The following is a 23020-nucleotide window of genomic DNA, read 5'->3' as shown; positions in this document are numbered from 1 at the left end:
TGTGTTTGCATGCACCAGAAAGGCATACTTGCCTGAAGACAAATGGTCCTTTGACCTTTGTATGAACCAGCAGCCCCTGGTGAGTGATAACTCATGACCTGGTGGACGGGTAGGGCATCCATCTCTCACCCTGCTAAGGATGAATGTGATGATGAACGCGCCCGCTTGCTGCTATTTAGATAGCCCTGAAGTCACAGCTATGACAAACTACCCACACAGAGAGCCAGGGCTGAGCCTTGTTTATACTGTCTGCCCATTCACCACCAGGCTACGACTGTACAAACTCTAACAGTGCCACAGGGAACTTGTACAAACTCAGGGTCAAATAAGAAGAGCAATCTGTCTCAGTGACTCTGCCGGCTTACAGTTTTACTGCTCACACTCATGCATACAGCACATACAGCGCGTGCATCTCCAATACAGCAGCTGAGAGCATTAATGTAGAATAAAGCTACGATCAACCCAAAAATCCAGCAAAGTCTTATTAGCAACCGACTGAAGTAAAGTGATCAGACTACAGTAGCGAGTCCAGGCCTCCAGCGCGCCCGCTCCTCTCCTCTTGGTTGACCCTGTGCTCACAAGCTGCTCTCTTCTTTTTAAGTCACATGCCTACAAAGTGAGGTCATACTTCACAGTGTTGACTAAAAATTATGAACTGTGTCCAGATTGCCTCCAGCAGATAATCCTTTAGTCATCAGGGAGTCCTACGAGCTGTAATACAAATAGATGATTCAGTGAAGCTCACTTCTGTCTGATGACAACAACACTGTGGCGATTCCGTCAGTAAGCGCTGATGTGTTAGCTGCTGTTAGTCAGTGTTTCTGAACATGTCTTGACAGTGGGTCTAACGCTTTTGAGCTCAGACACTCTCATATGATGTGGGAATGTAATGTGGGGATGAATGTGATTTTTAGGACGCTAAAGACTAACATTAATTCTCATAGCTTTAGCTTTTAATTGACCCTTAAGCTATATGTTAATCAGATTTTGCCTTTCTTTCAGAATTCTGAGGAATCTAGAACATTCTAACAGAAGTTCTCTGGGTTCTTCTGTAATGTGCATCAGCGGTCCCCAACCTTTTTTGCACCACGGACCGGTTCAATGTCAGACAATATTTTCACGGACCGGCCTTTAAGGTGTCATCGATAAATACAACAAAATAAAATGATATGACCAAGACAGAAACTGTGGTGTTTTGTAAATATAATAAAAAAACGCAATTCACTGTGTAATTGTGTAACTTTATTAGCAGCGTCCTCCTGAAATGCGCCAACAACATTGAGAGTAACAATGCTCTCTGGTTGCTATGGTAACGCATGAATATTACTTTCAAAATAAGACACAACTACACGGGAAAAGACCCAGGGAAATTGAGTTAACGATAAAAAACCATAAATTTCACACCCGAGCCTCAACTCTTGCGGCTTGCTACCAAACAACTCACGGACTGGTACCGGTCCGTGGCCCGGGGGTTGGGGACCACTGGTGTACATGACAACAATCCTAGAATCACACATCAGTCCTCCTATATATAATAAAATGTGAAAAAATATAAACAGCTGATTAGTCTTTAGCTGATTATTTAATGCACTTTTTCTTTTTAGCTCTGCTGGGTTTTTTTACATCTAAAATATTGAGAAATCCTACTTTAAACACAGAACACCAATAAATATATGTATGCTTATACATGTAAAATAGTTCCCCTTGAAATCTCTCACTAAATTCTTTAAAGAACTGTGCTAAAATGTGTCGAACATGTACAGTTTCCTTTCAGCATCTATCCAAAGCAGCATAAGAAATATAATGTTTCTGCTCACTGCAGCCTTTGTCTGCCATCTTAGAGTTTCAAGCCTCAGCTGTGGCAGACAGTGAGGAAGAACTCTCCCGGAACAGGTGCCAGGAAGATAATAGCACCTGCAGCCCAGCAAGGTCGCCACACTGACCCGCGGGTCCTTCTCTATTACTGCGTCTTTGTTTGACAGCGCACACTGTGTGTACATACATGCATGTGCCTGCATTCTATCATGTGCACATATTTCTCTCCATGCTCGATTTCTCTTACACACAAGTCTGCACTCACACACGGGCGAGCGATTCTACCGTTATCCAACTGATGGTCCATTCAAATTAAAATGAACCTCCATCACGCTAATAGGGGGAGCGGAGAACAAAGCGCGGGCTCTCTGCAGTCAGCAAGAATAGCAGGAGGATTATCACAGCTATCGTCAGAGCTATTATCATTAAACCAAGTTTCCACTCTCCCTTTCCACTGCAAACCAACAGGCCGCAGTGAGTTTACTGCTGCACCAGTTTGAATCGGTGCAGAGCCTGTCGCTTTAGTGACAAGGACATGATTGTGATGTGAAAGCACAACAGATGACGAGTCTGATTTCAAGAATTATATCTGGACATTTAGGCAATTATGTGTATTCCTGAAAGCACAGGGCCTAATTTGAACTTAATGATACGTTTAACTCACTGTTGGAGGCATGCAGTATGTGCTGTTCAGAGTTCAAAAGCAATGCTGCAGTTCCAGTGCCTCTGTTGACTCATCATCTGATCTGCTTCATGCTGCAAATTATTTTCAACCCTGTCATCATCTGTATCCGCAGGTATTAATAGGGAGCATACCGAACTTCAATACCGCGGTGCATTTGAAGTAAACGTATATTGAAACCCGACTCATTAGCCTAACGGTGCCATTGTAAGAAATGTAGGTTAGTTTGTTCCCCTTTGGAGTGTTCATCACAAAAGAAACTGTTTGCAAGGATTGTTAGCATCTGGTGGTAGCTAGGCTAATTACAGAAGATAAAATTTCTGGCTGTGGAAGAAGCTTTAACAGGCAAGGTGAAGATATGAAGGAAAGAGGTATTCTTTATAGTTACAGCAGCTGATGAGTCAAGCACTGACAAAGCCACTGCCTCATCTACAAGCTCAAAGTAAAGAAGAGGCTTCTACCGCTAGATAGCTAGCTACCTTAGCTATCTTAGCTCTCTTAGCTTAGGAGTTCTCAAACATTTTTGTCATGAGGTATGCTATTTATGAAAAAGAATCATACACAGACATTACAGATTCTTTTCAATTGAAGTAGAAGTCAACCGTTAGCCAGTTATAATCACATATGATATATACATACAAATATATATATATGTGCTTGGTTTCAATGTAACTTTATTCTTTCATGAGTTATTTACAAGTTTCTGACCACTTATAAAACGTGTTCAATGTGCTGCCCATTGTGTTGGATTGTCAATGCAACCCTCTTCTCCAACTCTTCACACACTGATAGCAACACCACAGGAGAAATGCCAGCACAGGCATCCAGTATCCGTAGTTTCAGGTGCTGCACATCTCGTATCTTCACACCATAGACAATTGCCTTCAGATGACCCCAAAGATAAAAGTCTAGGGGGCTCAGATCGGGAGACCTTGGGGGCCATTCAACTGGCCCACGACGACCAATCCACTTTCCAGGAAACTGTTCATCTAGGAATGCTCGGACCTGGCACCCATAATGTGGTGGTGCAACATCTTGCTGGAAAAACTCAGGGAACGTGCCAGCTTCAGTGCATAAACAGGGAAACACATCATCATGTAGCAATTTCAAATATCCAGTAGCCTTGAGGTTTCCATTGATGAAGAATGGACCCACTATCGTTGTACCCCATATACCACACCAAACCATCACTTCTGTTGTTCCAACAGTCTTGGAGGGATCCATCCAATGTGGGTTAGTCAGACCAAGAGCGGTGGTTTTGTTTGTTAACTTCACCATTCACATAAAAGTTTGCCTCATCACTGAACAAAATCTTCTGCGTGAACTGAGGGTCCTGTTCCAATTTTTTTTTGCCCATTCTGCAAATTCTGTGCGCCGATCTGGGTCATCCTCATTGAGATGCTGCAGTAGCTGGAGTTTGTAAGGGTGCCATTTGTGAGTAAATGGTAAATGGCCTTTATTTGTACAGCGCTTTACTAGTCCCTAAGGACCCCAAAGCGCTTTACACATCCAGTCAACACCCATTCACAAACACATTCACACACTGGTGATGGCAAGCTACATTGTAGCCACAGCCACCTTGGGGCGCACTGACAGAGGCGAGGCTGCCGGACACTGGCGCCACCGGGCCCTCTGACCACCATCGCTAATATCTGCCGAAGGGATGTTCAACTAATGCCACTCTCCAGTGACATGCGGCGAGTGCTCCGCTGTGGGCTCTTGCTGAATGAAGCTAGGACAGCCACTGATGTTTCTTCATTAGTGACAGTTTTCTTGCGCCCACATTTTGGCAAATCCAACACTGAACCAGTTTCACGAAACTTAGCAAGCATTTTGCTGACTGTAGCATGGGAGATGGGTGGTCTCATAGGGTGTCTTGCATTGAAATCTGCTGCAATGACCCAGTTACTGCGTTCACCAGATATCAACACAATTTCAATCCGCTCCTCACGTGTTAGCCTCTTTGACATGTCAATGGCTGTGAACATAGAGAAACTTGTAAATAACTCATGAAAGAATAAAGTTACGTTGAAACCAAGCACACCATTGTTTTTCTTGTGACATTACCAATAAGTTTGATGTGTCACATGGTCCTCTTCCTATTGAAAAAACAAAAGCTGTATCCAAGATGGCCGACTTCTAAATGGCCACCATGGTCACCACCCATCTTGAGGAGTTTGCCCCCTCACATATACTAATGTGCCACAAACAGGACTTTAATATCACCAACCATTCCCATGTTATTACGGTGTATCCATATAAATGGCCCACCCTGTATATACATATACACACACACACACACACAGTAATGATGCTGCTGACATCTTCAAATGTATATTCATTTTTTCTTTAATTTACTGGAAATTCTTTTGGGTGGCGTATTTGAAAAAAAGAAAAGAAAAAAGAAATACTCAGAATTTATAATGTTGTCTCAAATGACTTTAATGCTTGGAAACTAATAGCCTTTTCTGATGGCAGGAAATCAATTGATTATCTCACTCCTTGAGATACCAGCAAGTAATAGATTTTAAGTGGTTCCATATTTGTCTTTGGTAATTAGGCCTTAACTAAAGTACATTTACAAATATCTAATTATATATTGGCCAATGACAACTATACTATATGTTTTTTGTTACACACTGATAAAATAAACTGTTTTATTGATCATATCTGAAAAATGATGCGTCAAGTGATTTAGAAATGGTGTAATCGCCACAGTCTTTTGAGCACAGTGGCTCCATACAGCAGAGCAGCTCCAAACATGCACCAATAAGACAATTAAATACAATTCTTCATTTTCAGCTGTGGATGCGGGTATTAAAGGGTGTCTGAATCTTAGTGTTAGATCTGTAATGGAGTGGGAGGGAGCTGTTTAGGGTCTACCTCGCCTCTCGCATGGCGTCAGTTGGGTTTGATTCTGGCCCCACCGCAACCCTGCTCGGATAAGACGTCAAAAACATGGATGGAAAAAGATGAATAAAGAACATCAGCAGATATATAGATCAGAATTTTTTGCTCTCCTAAAATGGGCTTCAGCCCCATCGGTCTAATTTGTTTTCCCCTGAAGCATCTCTGCAACGGATTTGGCGAATCAAACATGTATTCCACAGAGAGAGACAGAGAGAGCGAGAGAAAAAGAAAACCTGAAAGAGAAGCAAGAGCAACAGAGGAAGGGATGAGAGTGTAAAGATAGATGCTATCCGACGGAGATATCATAGAATCCACTGATTACACTGCAGTAAATAATAAACAGCGATCGCATCCTGATTGATGTACATCTGTTGTTGCACTGAATATTTGCCCAGCAAGCATCCGATAGAGTTGCTGACTGTGTTGTGTGACTGTTTAGCCTATATGGAATAATGATGATCACTATTTAGCCTTTTAATAAAGCATTCATATTTACCTTTTACCTAATCTATGTCTCTTGATCGTGTTCTGAGAATAAATCAATAAACAGTACTATGAACAGCAGGCATGGGGCTCAGGCGAATGAGAGAATGAAGAGAACACGAGGAGTGCGACACACACACGAGACACCAAACAAGCAACTGGCGAGATGAAGAAGAGGAGAGGGTCAGGTAGGTGTTATCACAGTTTATCCTAGCTCCAGTGTGTCACAGTTCAATAGCAGGTATGAGACCAGGTGGAACAAAGCATGGATGGCATACAATCCAGCATATGGCAGGATCATCAACATCAAGCTTCTCACTGTTCTAGTTGTTTTACACTGACTGGTGTTTCTGGTTTGATGATGAGGGATCCAGCCTGACCTGAGCAGTACCTTTTGATAGATCACAGTGTTTTTATATTCCTTTAACTTTAAAATGGGGCAATCTGCACAGAAACAACACAACCACACTGAGAAGAAGCTACATTCCTGTATGTATGCAGATAAACTGCTCGATCCTTTCTTGTAAACTTTGCTAAAAGCAGCCACTGGGTCTATTTCTAGCAGTAACACCTGCAGCTTGTATATGTGAGTCTAAAAAGGAAGACAGCGTTTTTTTCCCCACTACTGTTATTTTAAAGCTTTAGTTAATATTTTTTCTGGTATAGTTTTAAAAAATCTTATTTCTAATCATATTACATATATGATTACAGATTAAGCAATTCATTACTTTACCTCACCTAGATCAGCGGTCCCCAACCTCCGGTCCGTCGTTTGGTACCGGGCCGCGAGAGTTGAGGCTCAGGTATGAAATGTATGGTTTTCAGGGTTTTTATTGCTATTTTTTTAAAATAATTTTTATCGTTATCTCGGTTTCCCTGGGTCTTTTCCTCTGTGTTATGAATAAATTTTCTTTCTTTTGGTACCAGTACTGGTTTTATTTTGTTGTATTTATCCACAACACCTTAAAGGCCAGTCCGTAAAAATATTGTTGGACATAAACCGAACCAACCAAAAAAGGTTGGGGACCGCTGATGCATGACTATTTGAACATGCCATGGTTTTAAAAAGAGACAAATAAGTACAGGACTAAAAGATTTTTAATAAATGAACTGTTTCTTTTCATCATTAATTCGAGAAAAAGACTGGAAAAGCAGCTGTACAATAAAGGCGTTTTTACTGGTTTTACTGCTGCTTACAGAGTATACCTTATGTCTATTATGTCTAAATATAGAATGGTGGGTATGTAGGTCCATGTGGGCCAGCATTTGAGGCACTCTTAACCCGCAGATATCCTCTCTTTTTGTCCTTTACGCAAGGCAACATTTGTAGCCTGAGGTGCCACACACCCTTCACCAACAGCTCCGGCCCCAAAGCGCCACTGTCAGTGAGGTAGCGGAGGGGGTGGGGATGAAATTCTCCATCACGCCAAAGCCCATCCAAGCAGACCAATGCCAAAGTGCCGTGTGTGTACAAACAATTCAACTGAATCTGACTGGATGTATACTCAGGCCTTATCTGGGCAAAGCCAAATACTCTCTGAGCTATCAAAGGTAATGGATGAGTGATTGGAACTCTAAGTTTTTCGGGCAAATGCAAACACATCTATTACGCTCCACCACTTCAAGCTGTACAAATCAAAACCGGGGCAGCAAGAAGGAAAAATAAACTACACAGCATGTGACTGTTAGGAAACTTGGAAAAAACATCATTTTGCATATCGCACCGATCAGCCTGCAGGTCTAAAACTCTAACTCGGCCAACCCTGCGGCGATGCAACATCAGACACACTTAATGCAGGGAAAGATTTTTTTCTAAATACCTTTTAAAGGATTTGCAAGATAAGCCTGTCGGTCTCTCCTAGAAGGGGCCCCTAAAGGATCCTGGAATCGATGGATGGGAGAGGGATTTACTGTAGGGCAAAGAGGGGGAAAAATGTTATTTAATGCTTGCATGTGAGCAAAATAATGAAGCGGCGAGGATGTTCGCATATGCGCTCATCATTATCAGTGCTCCTAATCTGCCATTAAGCAATTCCATCAGCTACAGGGATCTAATATTCGCTGCAAAAAGAGCGTATTTATCATTTACTATGAATCAACTGCTATCAGATGTATTTACATAGTGAGGAAGGAGTGTAAAAACACTCTTGACCCCTGATGCAGAGAGAAGTAAAAAATATCAGTGGTAGAAAATATTCTGTACACAGGCACAGTGACTGAGCTAATTATTCAGGCCTCGCTACTACAGCATTTCCCATAATGCTTACCACTTATCATATAATGCACTAATCCAATAAGGATGTATGGCATCATCCTCGGGTTATTACAAAAACAGATAAAGGAACAAAAAAACCAACCATGATCGTATTAAAGGGATCACGCTGTTTAAGTTTAAAAATGCTCATCCAGATTAGCAGCTTACTACATCCAAGGTCCAGGCTAAAACTGCACTTTGTCTTAAGTTATCATCTTGGACTAGTTTTAAATGAATTACATACTGTTTGCAGTTCTGCGCTATCGGCCACATTCATCATCCAAGATGGCGTCAGCTACCTTTAAATCCTGCAGTGTATAAATAATAAAGCTCGAGCTTAACTGTGTGTTACAGTCTACTGTTTCAGCTAGCATGGCTACAACTACTGACCACCTATTAGCTTTAGATTCAGTGTTTTAGCACAACATTGTGTACAATGTCAGCAAGTGCGTTTTTGACATCTTTCTTACAGCCCTTCATTCTTTGCACCCATTAACATTAAAACCTGACAGTCTGTAACGGTTTTTCAGCCACAGCATGAAGTTAATGCTAGTTAGCTTAGCTAGCTACAGCAAAACTGATAAATACAAACTAGAATCAAGAAGCTAGCTTTGTTTATTGATATCTAAAATCAGCAATTTCAAGTGGTAAATCATACAGTGGTCAAGAGCAGAAGAACTGGAAAATATTTCATGCTAGCTCTCTAAGAAAATTCAGACTTTGCCTTCCCAAGCTGCTAACACCCACAACAAAAACCTACAAATGATGAAAAGCAGTGATTGTGGTCACCACACCCAAATTGGTGAAGCAAGGTTAGGACAAGTTTCTTAGAGAACAGGCCGTGCAACAACGCCTCTCCGCACACTGAGAACTCTTTTGGAGGTTGTTAAAAGGTGTAGCTTTCTCTCCGACCTCCGGAGAGAGCCCTCAGGAGAGGTTCTCTTGTAAAATGCTCCATCTTATTAATGGAAATAAATGCCGTTAGTGCCCCACCCCTCTTCCCCCACCCCCCCACCACTCCAGCAGTAAGACGTGTCTATTCTTGGCTAAAGTCTCCTTCATTAACGTTATCTCAAATAGGCACCGAGTCTGATGGCTAGAGGAGGGACGGCAAGCGGCTAAGCTGCTTCATCCAATTTCATTATTCCATATGAGGCGGGGTATCAGTGTTAACTTTGCTATGTCAGCAAAGCACACGAGGCAGTTGTGCTGTTGTGTGGCTGAAGCATGACATAAGGCGAGAGGTGCCAGCGGCGGACGCTTTGCCAGCTGATCAGATGCTGACAAAGGCCATTCACGTGCTTGTGAGTTTTAATTTCCAAATGCACTCGAATGGCGAGCGAACACATTTCAAGGCTGACTTGCTGTATTTTGGACCGAGTTGGTAAAACAGCACAAAGCTTTTTTTGGAGCCTATATCCTAGCACCTTCTTCAGCTATTTTCTGCTTATGAAATATTTCCCTTTTCATAGCAGCAGCTACCGTGCTGTGAATACGCGCATGAAGCTGGAGGACAACAATAACAGTGTGTGTGCTTCAGGGAAGAGGGAGAGAGAGAGGGAGACAGAAACTGAAAGGAGAAGACATGAAAGAAAGGAAGAAAGGGAGAGGAGGGATGAAGAAAGCGTGAAACTGTGGACCGTCAAATGATCTGGCCTCTCTCCAGGCATGATGACTCAGGGATGATGGCACAGTTAGAGCTAATTAGGATCATAAACTGGAGAAATGTTTTGCCACCATGATGTGTGGGGTGCTTCCACACTATTGGCAGGACTTCGCATTAGATGTGAGAGCTAGTCTTGATGGCATGATAAAATAATAATAACAGCGATGATAAGACACAAAAAATCGACTGCCTTGAATCAAAAACGTGAAATTTTAGGTGAGCGAATCTAGTTCAGAATTACCAGACTCGGTTTAGTGAAATGTAACCACACTACAGCTGTTTCTGTTTGACTTTGGCAGTCACGATGTAAGAACAAGCATGAAAAGTGCATTTTGGTTGACATTTGGAGTAAATCGAGTGCGTAATTTCGCTATTAGAAATGCAATTTTTTTGCATTTTACAGCTCTGTCTTCAGACTAAAACCCTTCTATACAAAGTCCAGCTGCCACAATCCAGATAAGATGAGAGGAGGTGATAAAAACAGCTTTCCATAAAACTGTGAAGGTTGTTAGAGATACCAGCTGCATGAAGAATACACCTCATCTACATGTTGTATTGGATGAAAAAGCTAATGTTAGTTACTGTTCCTCTAAAACCTTAAGTAGGAAAGATGAGATAGTATTCTTTATCTTAAATAACAATGCAACAAAAATGCTAAATATTTTTTAAAAACCAAATTATTACCATGTAAACAAGCTGAAAATTTAATATATTTATATATATGTGGTTTTGGTTCCCGGCAAAGGTTTCATGATATAAATGAAACTGGTATCAGGATGATTTCAAAGGTAGGAAGGTCAATAAAATTTCCGCCTTTTTCATTTTTCTTTTTTTTTTGTCTTGTTCTCAGCTGCAAACTCTACAAGGTCCATCTGAAGACAGAAAAATACGACCTGCCGTCATGTTAACAGCAAAGAAACGGAAACTGCCTGAAAGCAGAGACAGAAAACAAACGATCAAATGTTTAAAACGGTGACCCCTTTTTCATTCTGCATTATTGTACGATCTAAATGCGTTCGGTTTTTGGATTTCTGGTTAGGAAAAACAGGATGCTTAACGATATCGCGCTGTGCCTTGGGAAACCGTGGCAGCGTTTTGTCTTTAGTTTGCAGCCAAAATGAATATTGACTCAACAAAAAAAAACAAAACATTCAAAGCACACATACACACACACAGTGAAAAAAAAAGATGTCTGAATTGTTCCTTTAAATTGTAATCCCTACTCTTACTGGATAAACAAATCACCAGCTTGTTGCTCCCAAAGCATCGCACATGTTCCCTTGTTAAAAGCTCTCTCATCGATCTAACGTGCATCTCAAAAGATACACAATAGTTACACTATTGCTCGGCTGTTGCTCACATCTAGCATCACCCCAACAGCAGCAGCAGCAACAACAACAAAAACTTGCTTGACAGTTGCTACGAGACATCCAAACTCTCTTTTACACAACAGGCCCTCTCATGTTGCGTTGTTTTGTGGACTGCAGATGCACACACACTGACGGGAAGCGATAATGCCGCCGACTTGCCGTGCCACATCTGTGTTTATGAAGACTGACAGCTCCCCGCGAACGGCGACATGTACCGGGCACACAGGCGACAAGAACACACACACACGCGTGCACGCAAACAAATTAGCACACACAGAGGCATCACTCTGGAGCGCAATTTCCATCAGAGCGGCACACGCGCATTAGTGGCATGCAGTGTAACCAGCTCTCAAATGTCTCCACCAAAGTAGTCATTGTTGTGAAAGCTCTTGTGGACAGGCTGATGGAGCGTAACACATGACTAACTCAATTAAACTGTGTTTTTGTTGTCATAGCAACAAGTGCAACAAGGTATTTGCAATGAGTAATACCCTTATCTTTCCAACTGTGGGAGTCATCAAACAACAGGCTAATTAACTTAAGTGTCACCTTCTGCATTTTTAAAATCTGCATCTGTGCTTTTGATACTTGTTCTGATTCATTCTCTCCGCAGCCTGACTGAGGCAGCCCTTGCACGCCGCGTGTTATTGAGACATTTCGCCATGAAATTTGTTTTCTGGCCCTGAACTTTAAGTACAATTTCTCACTGCCGAGCTCCAAAAAAGCCAAGAGGGACTATTACCAGATAATTACTAATTATGCTAATGTGCTAAAGTTGTGCTATTCCTTTTCCTTGGTCATTTTATCAGCTGTCCTCAAGAGACCACAATGAGTAGTAATAACCTTTTTTTCCCCCAGCCCCCTCCTCCGCCCACCAGCTAAACGCTCAGTCAGCTAGAGGACGCCGTGTCCTAAACCGCAGACTCCTCCGCCGCTACCCTTAATCAGGAAGTGCCTGTAAATTCGCAGAGCCATGGGTGCGCACACCGCGGAACACGGCGCCGCTTCCATCGGCACTGACCTTCATTAACCTCATAAATGCCAGCGGTGTTTCTGTTGCAGCTCTTAATGCGGTTATCAGCACAAACACAAACAAATGTGACAGAAGTGTTTCAGGAATAAAACTAGTGCTTTTCATCTCTCTTTCACACACACACACACACACACACACACACTCCTCGTACATATGGTACGACAACGTTTCCACATGCCCCTGGTACACTGCGCAGAAACACTTTGACACACACACACACTGTGTGACATTGGGCTATCCCAACATGGAAACCAAGCACGAATAACTGCATTCCTCAACCAGAAACCTTCTCACTCCTGATGACAATGACCCTACACCAGGAAATTAGTGTGCATTCGCTCAGGTCCTCTCTGTGTTACCACAGTGTGAGTTTATTTATCAGTGGATTCTGCATGTGAATGTAGGCCAATGCAGAGACCATACTGCAACTGTTACAATGCATGTGTGCATGACGGGGACAGTTATGCTAACATTAAACAATGATCTGAATGAATACTGAATAAAACAACACTGTCATCGTCCTTAAAGGTCTCTCACACTTCACTGCAGACTCGGCATGCTTGGACCGCTTTCACTATTCCAACTTAAATGTAATCAGCCAGATTTACTATTGAGCATTATGACTGTTTTTTCTTTTTCTTCTATTATTACTCACATTGAGCTTTTTTATTTTTTATTCTCAAAGACAACATGAGCATCCTGGATTCTATTTAAAAGGAACCTTCAATTTATATATACTTGCTTTTTCTATAATTTATATGCTGCTTAAAAAAGAAAAAACTTACAGTTTTGTTATGGGTGGGGGTGGAAGGGGTGGGGCTTATTTGACAGATGTTGGTAGGGAGGCAAACAGGAAACGACGGGAGAAAAATGGACATGACATTCAACACGTGTCCGTGCAGCTGGAATTAGCGGCAAGATGTAAACAACGCATAAAAAAAGAAGAGTTGCAGACAGAGTCTCCAAAGTATATGAAGTTCATAGCCAAATCTGGAAGATTTGCAAGATGTAAGAGGTTTAGCATGAACACAAGTCAACAAAAAAGCTCCAAGTGATCAGTCATAAGCAGTAAAGACCTTAAAGGACAGTGCAGCAAATAACAGCTACGAAGAATCGTGTTTCCTACAAAGCAATAAAGGCAAAACGGGTAAAGGTACTATATCTAAGACAAACAACACTTACAGACAGTGGGCTAGTGTGGTTACGTAATTCAATTAAAGCAAAGGTTGTTTTGTGTGCGTTTTGTATGCCGTCTATGATTTTTCAAATACTGTTAACGCTTCTATCACAACTGTGAAAACACAGCTTGTTCTCTCCGACAGGCTGCAACACATCTTCTTTAATCTCAGAGCTATTTTGGTCATTCCTAAATACATTCCAATACAAGATTGTTTGGTTTTCTTCCAGTAGCATCAGTGACTAGCACTAGCAGGCAGTAATATTACTGGTCTGCACAGATACCTGGCTGATTAAACCAGTGCAGATGCAAAGTTCTTCAAATTTGTGAAATCGTAAAGGACAGTCTGCTCTGAGTCTGTGCCCCCTCTTCTTGACCTCTGCCCCTCAACTCGGCGGCGCCTCTATCACCGCCGTTAGCGCTGAGAGGGAAGCGGGATGATACGTTACAGCCAGGAATTCCACTCACTCTTCCCTCCCTCTGCTTGGCGAGATGTCAGATAGTCACAGAGGATCACTGGGTGGGTGGGAGAGTGGGGGGAGAGGGTGTTTTCTGTTGATTGACCCAGCCGCCGAGTTAATGTTTACTTGCGCCTCTCCAGAACGGAGATGTTCAAATGTGTGTAAACCTTCGCATCCCTCCACCTCAACTTTCACCGCAGCCACGGCAGCCCACACTCGACCCGTCTGTCGCCGTCGCCAGCTCACCAGGAAGGAGAGCGTAAGCAGTAATTGCTATATAAATTATGTTACACTCTGTGTTTTTCACATTTCCCCCCTCGGCGCTCTTGATGATACGCTGATATACTGTACTGAGAGTGCAGGGTGATAAGTGTGGCTGTAAAAAAAAATAATGTTGGCTAATAAATCTCGGCGGTGCTTATTTTTGTCCGTAAGAAAGGCACACTGTGGATAAAAGAGCAGGAATATGCTGCACATATGCCGCGGTTTAACAAGGTCACGTCGTACGGATGACTGACAGGCGGGAATCTACAGGCAGATTTGTCAAAAATCAGGGGAGTGCATCATTCACCCAGATGTGCACGACTGTATTTGTGCAACTGACGTCCCTTTAGGGACACAGAGCTCACGGCTGTGACTAATTAAGAGGCAGATCCTCTGTGTGTCCACGAGTCCATCTGAGGGGGATAACTCTGCTCACACTGTGCTTAAAGAACAGCAAAAACACCAAACAAAAAAACAGCGAGTGAGGTGTACATCTGCACAACACCGAGCTGACAGGAGTGCTGGAACCAGAACAATCTGAGGAGGCGGCGGCTGTCAAACAGCAGCTGAAAAAGCAGCTGATGGATTCAGTAAGGTGTGTGATTTTTAGGAAATCTGAGCAGGAGCAGTGAGGGCCGCCTGCTAAAAAGATGTTAGCAAATACATCCCCAGGCTGTAATCTTCACTCTGTACTTATTTATCCTGCCCATCCAAAAGAAATGAGCAAACACACCCAAAAAAGAAAAACAAAAAAAGGAATCTGGTGGAAAAAGAAATTAATCGAAGTTGCTGAATCTGCTTAGAACCTTTTGAATACACACGCAGGTTTTAGTCCATCTACAAATAATCTGCAGCCTTTTCAAGGGATTAAGCCACAAATGCCACCAAATAATCCCTCAGTGATTTATTTATTTATTTATTTTCCTTAAAGTCTATACACATAATTGTGTGGAAATCTCGAGATGATGCTCGGCTGGCATTTGAGATGAAAGATGACGATGATCGGTTAAAAAAAATGGAAGCTGGAACCCTTCAGTCTGAAACTGGGCTTTTATTTTGACAGTTTTATGAAACGTTTAAATGTGAATACAAGCGTCAAGACAGGGAGAGCAGAAGAGTCAGCGGCCATCAGCGCGTCCCGAAGCCACAGTTCATTTACAGCCGGCCCCTGAACTGGCCCCTAATGTCCCGTGTTATCAGAATGAATCAGCAGAGCTGATAAATTAGCTGCTCGGAAATACACGCAGCGAGGGCCTGTCAGCTAATGTGCGCGCGCTTGTGTGGTACTCATATGCAATGCTTAATGTTGTGGAACCAATTCTGTCGTTTTCCATTATGTAAATACATTTGCCTCAGCACTATATTTTATGTATTGTCTCCCTTGTCTCAATTACTTGGGCTATTAAAAATCAAGAGGTTATGGAAATGAGATGCAGTTGTCTGTTTTGTAGTTTGATGACAAGTGCAAAGTGTTTATGAAAGCTCGTTATGCATTCAATTGCAGTCGGATACGTCAACGCGCTCCGAGCGTTCATCCATATTCCACAATGCAATGGGGTGGCACGTCAGTGTCTTCAAGCATAAACAACACAAACGGTCGTGTTATCATCTGTTATGCGTATAAATAAATAAAAATAAATATTGCTTAAATCTTCCTCCTCCTTTTTTATGAAGATGGCAGAAAAAGAGGAGGTGAACAAAAAGCAAAGAGTTTGCGGCCTGTGCCAGAGCAAACAAGTGCTCGGTGATTCAGTTCGGTGTTAATTAGCCAAACAAGAATACCTGAGGAAATAACCGGCGAGGTTTTTATTTTTCTTCTTCTAAAGAATCAAAGCATTCACTGACATATCAATAATAGCTCCTTTCTTGATCTTTCAAAATGTCACTTTGCAGCTCTTTTCCCTCTGTGAAGTGCAGCACGAAGGAAGTTGGGGTAAAATTACTCAGCAATCACGGATTAATTTTAACAGCGAGCAATGCTGCGTTTTCACTTGTGACCACTTTTTTTTCTTTTTTAAAAAAAGCAGGAATGCAAAGTCTCAAATTGAGAGGTGCTGAGGTGGAAATGTTTCATCAGCCAGAGTGCTGTGAATTGTATTATTTTTATTTATTAAATTTTTTTGCATCATATACATAATATTTCACAAAGGTAAGAGTGTCACTGGCAGAGAGGATGCAGGGCATTTAAAACACACAAGGGATTTGTTTACCATGAACCCCCGTCAGCATCCATTACAGCACGGCTGCAGGGACAGACGCTGAGCCTTAGGAAAAAAAATCCTCACTGTTATTATGTTTCAGTCACTGGAAATCAGCATGCTTTTCTGTTTTCATTACACATATAATTGGCTGTTTTACAGTTTGTCTCCAATTGTTAATCCACTGATTTCTTCATTAAAAGCTCCGTAAAAGGAGGCTGAAAGCTTGGAATTAGAAACGGGCACAAATAAAAAATATCAAGACAAAAAAACAAAGAAATATTATTTTGAAGGGCCAGATAAAATAATTGTACGTCCCTGCTCCTTTTGTCTCCCTGTTGCAGGCCCATAACTGAGTCCTAAACTTGAGGCTTCTCTGTGTAGCAGCACAGCAGTGCAGTTTTAGCCTCTAATGGGTGAAAATTCTGTTTAGATGAGACAACAGAAAAAAAAGGAAAAGGACAAAAAAAAAGTGAATTATTGGGATTCTGTTACAGGATTTTGCAGTGTTTTCCAGCGTGGAGGGGGATGCTCTTTAATTATGCTACATTTTGAATATTTAAACTTACTGACAAGAACTGATGTGGCAATCTGATTGAAATTATGGAAGAAATCAGTGAGGAAGTTAAAAACAGGATTCATGTGTATGCGCTGCTTTAAAAAACAAACAAATGAAGAAATCAGTGTTAAATATTGACTGCAGCCGTTCTGTCTACCGGAGAGCACGTTTAAAGCTCCATAATAGCGAAATAATACTTTCATTCTCCGCTGTCCCGTTAGGTATAAGACACAACGAAGGCTCTGCGAGGACGACGCACGCAGCGGCAACTAAACTTTACACGAGAAAGGCGATTTAAAGCCGCCGTCTCCTCCTAAACAGAGATCACGTTTGTTTGTTTTTTTCTTCAGTCACATTTCAAATATGCACTATTATCCAAAGCCGCCGTTATCGGAGCAGGAGCAGCAGCGAGGTGCAGGCTCCACCGGGCTGCCGCCTGTGCGCTCCGATGCTCCGCCAAGGTGCGCACGACCTCTGGAGAGAAAAGCCAAAAAAAGAAAAAAAGAAAAAAGGAAACAAGTGGTCTAAAGTTTCTTTTCCGTTCTTTCTGTTTGCTTTTACCTTTTCTCTTGGATCGCCTCCTCCTCCTCCTTCTCAGCTTGCATTTCACCTGGCCGCCCTGAGCCCCCGACGCGCGGCTGTTGTTTCCAAGTACGGATGCCATCAGCGCAGACCTTTGGAGCGAGGCGCAGGGATAACTTGAACTCGGCGGCTCGATTCTCCTTTGTACTTGTCTGGCGTCAGCCTCCGTTGCTCTCTGATAGCGCTGCGTCCTCGGCTTTGACGAACACTCGGACTATATTTTCGGCTCTTCTTCTTCTTTTTTATCCCTTCAAACCAGGGAGAGAGGCTTCGCGTCTCGCTGTTCCTGTATCACCTCAGAAACTCCAGCTCGCCTCCAGCTCATAGAGAGACTGTGTTCGCAGCGCAGCGTGGCAGCTCTCAGCAGCACTGATCCCGGCTGCTTCGCTCCTCTCAGCCAGTTTTTGCCGCGCCTCTGCAGAAATTTTGGCATCAGCCACTTTGAATTCAATCATGCAGGACGCCTATCTATTTGCTGCCGAGCTTTCTAATTAGGGTCCAATCCTGGCTGTCTGGGAGGTGTGACATCACCAGCGACACCCACCAGCTCACACCCCTTCTTCACCCAGTGCTGTTTTAAAAACGTTTCGTCTCATTCCGCGCACTTTTTAACTTCACTTTTTTTTTACATGGCAGGGGAACTGTGTTCTTCTCAGGGAGGGGAAGGGGTCAAAGGTCAGGCCCGGATAGGACGTTTACCATCATCAAAGTACCGAATGTGGTCTTCTGCTTCATATACTGCCTGCTGCAAACCCAGTCACCACTAACTCGAGGCTCAAAGGAGAGACAAGGATGCAGAATGAGAGGAGTGCTTCTCCTTTCTCTCCTTGTACAGTTGTGTTTGTCTCCCAGGATTTAGGATTTGCAATCTTCTTGTGGGATTAATGTTCTGAAATAAATTCCCTCTCTGTGGTCTGAAGTCATAGATGTCCATGGAGGAAGATTATTCTCAGACGCATTGCTCAGCTGTCTTTTCAAAGGCATCTTTAACAGACTTTTTTTTTTCCACGTAGGTCTTACGAAACGTATTTTATTCTGAAAATCCTGTTTTGACTTTTGCAGGTGACCTTCATCACACATGGCAAAAACTCTTAATGGTGTGTTGTATTCGTAAAGTTTGAAGATTGTGACATTTTGGCATTTTTGTGTGAAAGCGCGGTGTGAAGGCTTTCACAAAGCATTTGTGGTTTACCTAGCTGCAGGTAATTGTTTTATTCCCCCGGCCTCTGCAGCAGAAGGTCAGGTGTGCGTTGGGAGGAGGCGCTATGGACTGCCGGACACATTCAGGAGCTCGGAATAAATGCAGGTTTGTTAAGCCCTAATCAAGAATGCATTAAGCTTGTACAGCTGTTTCTTTTTTCTTTTCTTTTTTGTACAGTTGGTGAATAAAGAAAAGAGAGTGATATTTAATACCTAACAAAACATGGCCTGCTGTTGCCTTGATTGTCCCCCCAAAAGACCCCCTTTACTTTCACAGGGCCCCAGCCGCTTTAGTTTTTATGATAAGAAAAAGAAAAAGCAGTGCTTTCGCTGAAGAACCAGCATGACACGTTTGCTGATGTCAGATTGAAAAGTCACTTTGAGGCTTTGTTGTTGGGTGGAAACATTTCCTCCCAGCCTCAGGGGCAGGGAGAAAGAGAGAGAGAGAAAGAACGAGAGCGAGGGTGCCGGGGCCGTCCGCCAGGCTGCAGTCTGCCCTCAGGACGCCCACAAATATCCATGTAAATTGCAGTTTAAGAGAAATCAATATAAGTGACAAGTTGCCAATGCCACTATCTGGGGCAGTAATGAAGGTGTGCTGGCGGGGGGGCTGGAAAATACACAGATAACAGCAAACTGGCTGAGTGGGGTGGAGGTACAGGTTAGAGGAAAGTGTGTGTGCACAGACACACATGCACAGCAAGGTCAGTAAGTGATGGATGCAAAGAACCACTAACTAACCTGGTTATCTTTATGTTCAACAGTACCTATGGCTGTACTACCTCAGTGCTCTACAAACACTATATAGCAACATGTTTCTTTAACTGTAGTCTACTTGATTGGTGAGAATTGAGCCCGGTAGATTGTAAAAAAATAAAAACCGTTAAATATCAGTAACAATTACTTTTTAAAGGTTGTATTGATGACATAAATGTTAAAATGCAAGCAGCGGGAGACAATATTATTAAATTTATCTGATTATTTATCTCCATTAATTGACTGTTATGTATCTATAAAACTGTTTACACTGTTCTATTGAAACACGCACACACACACACACACACACACACACACACAAAAGAAGAACTGCACTTATCCCAGATATCCCAGATATTCAGGAGAAATCTTAAAATAATTATATATTAAAGGTACAGGAAGTCCTTCTTTTAAGGGTATTTAATTTCCTACTCACCTTAAGCCTCGCCTCTTGAACTGAAGTCAGTCTCTAACACACAAAAACACACAAAAACATATTTATTTATTCTTAATATTGCAAGAATTACTTATTGTCAGTGACCTCTCCATCTCTGAATAGCTGACAGCAATCCAGCTAAAGAACCACAACAGTTGGTTATAAGCTAATATTATCTCACCTAATGTTGGGCTTGAGTGTCCTAAAAATCACACTTTCTCTTTGATAGGTTAATTAAATAGGTTAATTACATACTCATATGAGTTTAATCACCAAGTATCTGAGTTCAGCAATGTTAGATCCACTTTACAGTTTCACAATCAATGGCTAACAGAGGCTAACACTGCGAAAAACAGCAGCTAAAATGGTAAATGGCCTGTATTTATATAGCACTTTACTAGTCCCTAAGGACCCCAAAGCGCTTTACATATCTGGTCATCCACCCATTCACACACGCACTGGTGATGGCAAGCTACATTGTAGCCACAGCCACCCTGGGGCGCACTGACAGTGGTGAGGCTGCCGGACACTGGCGCCACCGGGCCCTCTGACCAAAGGGGCTAACATAAACAAAAACAGCAGCTAACAGAGGCTAACATGAACAAAAACAGAAGCTAACAGAGGCTAACATGAACAAAAACAGCAGCTAAAAGGGGCTAAGATGAACAAAAACAGCAGCTAAAAGAGGCTAAGATGAACAAAAACAGCAGCTAAAAGAGGCTAACATAAACAAAAACAGCAGCTAAAAGGGGCTAACATGAACAAAAACAGCAGCTAAAAGAGGCTAACATGAACAAAAACAGCAGCTAAAAGAGGCTAACATGAACAAAACCAGCGGCTAAAATGGGCTAACATGAACAAAAACAGCAGCTAAAAGAGGCTAACATGAACAAAAACAGCAGCTAAAAGAGGCTAACATGAACAAAAACTACAGCTAAAAGAGGCTAACATGAACAAAAACAGCAGCTAACAGAGGCTAACATGAACAAAAACAGCAGCTAACAGAGGCTAACTTTGATAACACTGCAACTAACAGTTGCTAACAGCAGCTTAAAAAGCCTAACAGTTCCTAATTTTGACAAGGCTATCCTTTAAAAATCACCTCAGTTTTGCTGTCTAACAGAAGTGTTTTTCACTGAGTTTTCAACTGGTATCAGAGTCCTTTCACAAAAATTTACAGCCTCGTTCAGAGCTAATAGGCGTGGAAACATACTTACAGCTGATGTTAACAGCGAACTGACAGCTTACACTCACTAAAGATGAATGGTGCCCAGAGTTGTTTGTTCTGCACTAGGCACTATAACTAGGATTATGCACTTGAATTGGGAGGGTTACACAGCTCAGTTGACTGCAATCTACAATCTACTGACATCTAGTCGTGAGATTTTACAGACGGTACCTTTTGCTTAAAAGTGAACTTAAAAGTAAAGCTAAATTTATAGTGTTATAAAACACGGTTCTTTTTAAAGAAGCTACTAGCAAGAAATATTTGTTTCTGTCAGCTAAGCCATTAATTAATTTTAATCTTAAGTGGAAATAAGCTGAGAACATGTTTAATTAATTACCTCAGATTTACTCATATCAATCTCAAGAGCTGGCCTAATAAGGTTTATAAAAACATTCTATGTAATAACTATAATTCACTCAAAGGGGCACTCACAATGATTTTGAGATTAAACTTCCTCTCTTACACATTTTTTTAAAAGATGGGGGAAGTAGAGGAAGCTTAGATATCTTGATATTGTTTTGGTAGCCAAATTATCCATTGCATTATGGGAATATGCATTATTCCCATAATGCATCTTAGATCACCCTCCATGCCTGGAGAACATCCAGTTTTTCTAAATGTTAATTTAGTTCAATTCAATTTTATAATTGCTATATATCCAAAATACAGGAAACTTAAGACTGACTACTGCAAAGGAAAAAAAAACATTGATGACATGTAAGTCAAGGTTAAATCAGGGCGCAAAAAAAATCTGCTTACGTAAAAAAATACACCAAACATATAATGGAATGTTCCAATATTTCTGTGTTTACTTATGAGACGTGTTTTGCCAAACACTTGGCATTAGTTTGATGTCATATCTATGGATTAAAGAGTTAGATTTAAATTGTGATTACAGCAAACATGTGGCAACGGCTCCTCTTTTTTCCATCATCAAATCAGGCACCTGCAATCTAAGATAAGGAGGCCAATCAGTACATTGCTCAGACACATTCATTTTCTGCACTTTTGATTTGTATATACATATATATATATATATATATATATATATATATATATATATATATATATATATATACACACACATATATATATATATATATATATATATATATATATATATATATATGAATATTTGCTGGAATATGACTGTCTTACAATTAAGAGACAGTTGAGTTCTTTTCATCCACCACCTGTGATTGCCCTCTCTCCCTTTTTTTGTAGCTGTATTCATTATTAGAATAATTAATATAGCACACTCGCTCGGTGTTCAGGTAAGGTTGTCTCCATGGTAATACATGTGTTGTGCTCTAATCAAAATGCTGTAATTACCAGTTGTTTTTCTTAACTCTCAGTTGAGAAACAGTTTGTGTCAACATTGTGGAGTGTTTTAGCCTTGAGACATCTCTGCAGGAGAAATGAAAGCTGCTACGGCTCTCAGGAAGTCTTCAGCCCATGGTACAACAGCCCGATCTGAATCTCAGCCTGTCTGAAAAATATGTGCCGTTTTTTTCACTGCATGCTTTTATGTGTTACCAGTTTTTCGAGCACTGTTTGGAGCGTTCACTTTGCATTGTTGCCTTCAAGTCGTGACATTTTTCGTCTCAATCTCACACCCTTCGACGGCTTATCAAAAAGAGGAAACAAACACGAATATTGTGGTTTTAAATGTGTCGCATTAAACAATGATGCTGCTTGATGGAAATAGCAGGAATTTAGTGAGACCAAGTTAACCAGCTTATCAACCCTCCCAGTTGACATAGTGGAACTGGAAGCCTAGGGAGGCCTATCATCGGTCTCAGGGTGAGTATTGACTTTAAGCTTTACTGATGTTTTTTACAGGCATGGGATGGTAGTAGTGAAGGTGGGGAGGATTAGGTGGCTGTGGCCTTATCAGGTGCTCAGGCTCCTCACAAGGCGAGCGACTGGGAGACTCACACACACCT

The 23020-nt window shown here is 41.7% G+C and overlaps 1 protein-coding gene across 2 annotated transcripts in view; it reads right to left on the bottom strand.

The window, feature by feature from the left end:
- The window catches only part of adarb2 (adenosine deaminase RNA specific B2 (inactive)), a 224240-nt gene extending 205356 nt beyond the window's left edge, over positions 1-18884 (bottom strand). The window contains exons 1-2 of one of the 2 annotated variants that reach the window (XM_085172469.1): positions 17434-18884; positions 7711-7800 (exon numbers count right to left, since the gene is read on the bottom strand). In XM_085172469.1, coding sequence (XP_085028595.1) covers positions 7711-7800; positions 17434-17536 — 193 coding nt within the window. In that variant the 5' untranslated portion in view covers positions 17537-18884. The remainder of the gene's footprint in view (positions 1-7710; positions 7801-17433) is intronic. The other variant, XM_085172470.1, reaches the window with a different exon arrangement.
- Between the last annotated feature and the right edge of the window lie 4136 nt (positions 18885-23020).

Source organism: Neolamprologus multifasciatus, chromosome 9 (assembly GCF_963576455.1).
Source record: "Neolamprologus multifasciatus chromosome 9, fNeoMul1.2, whole genome shotgun sequence".
NCBI classification, from domain to species: Eukaryota; Metazoa; Chordata; class Actinopteri; order Cichliformes; family Cichlidae; genus Neolamprologus; species Neolamprologus multifasciatus.
The sequence above is the reverse complement of the archived record's forward strand: the minus strand, read 5'-3'. Positions and strand labels throughout refer to the sequence as shown.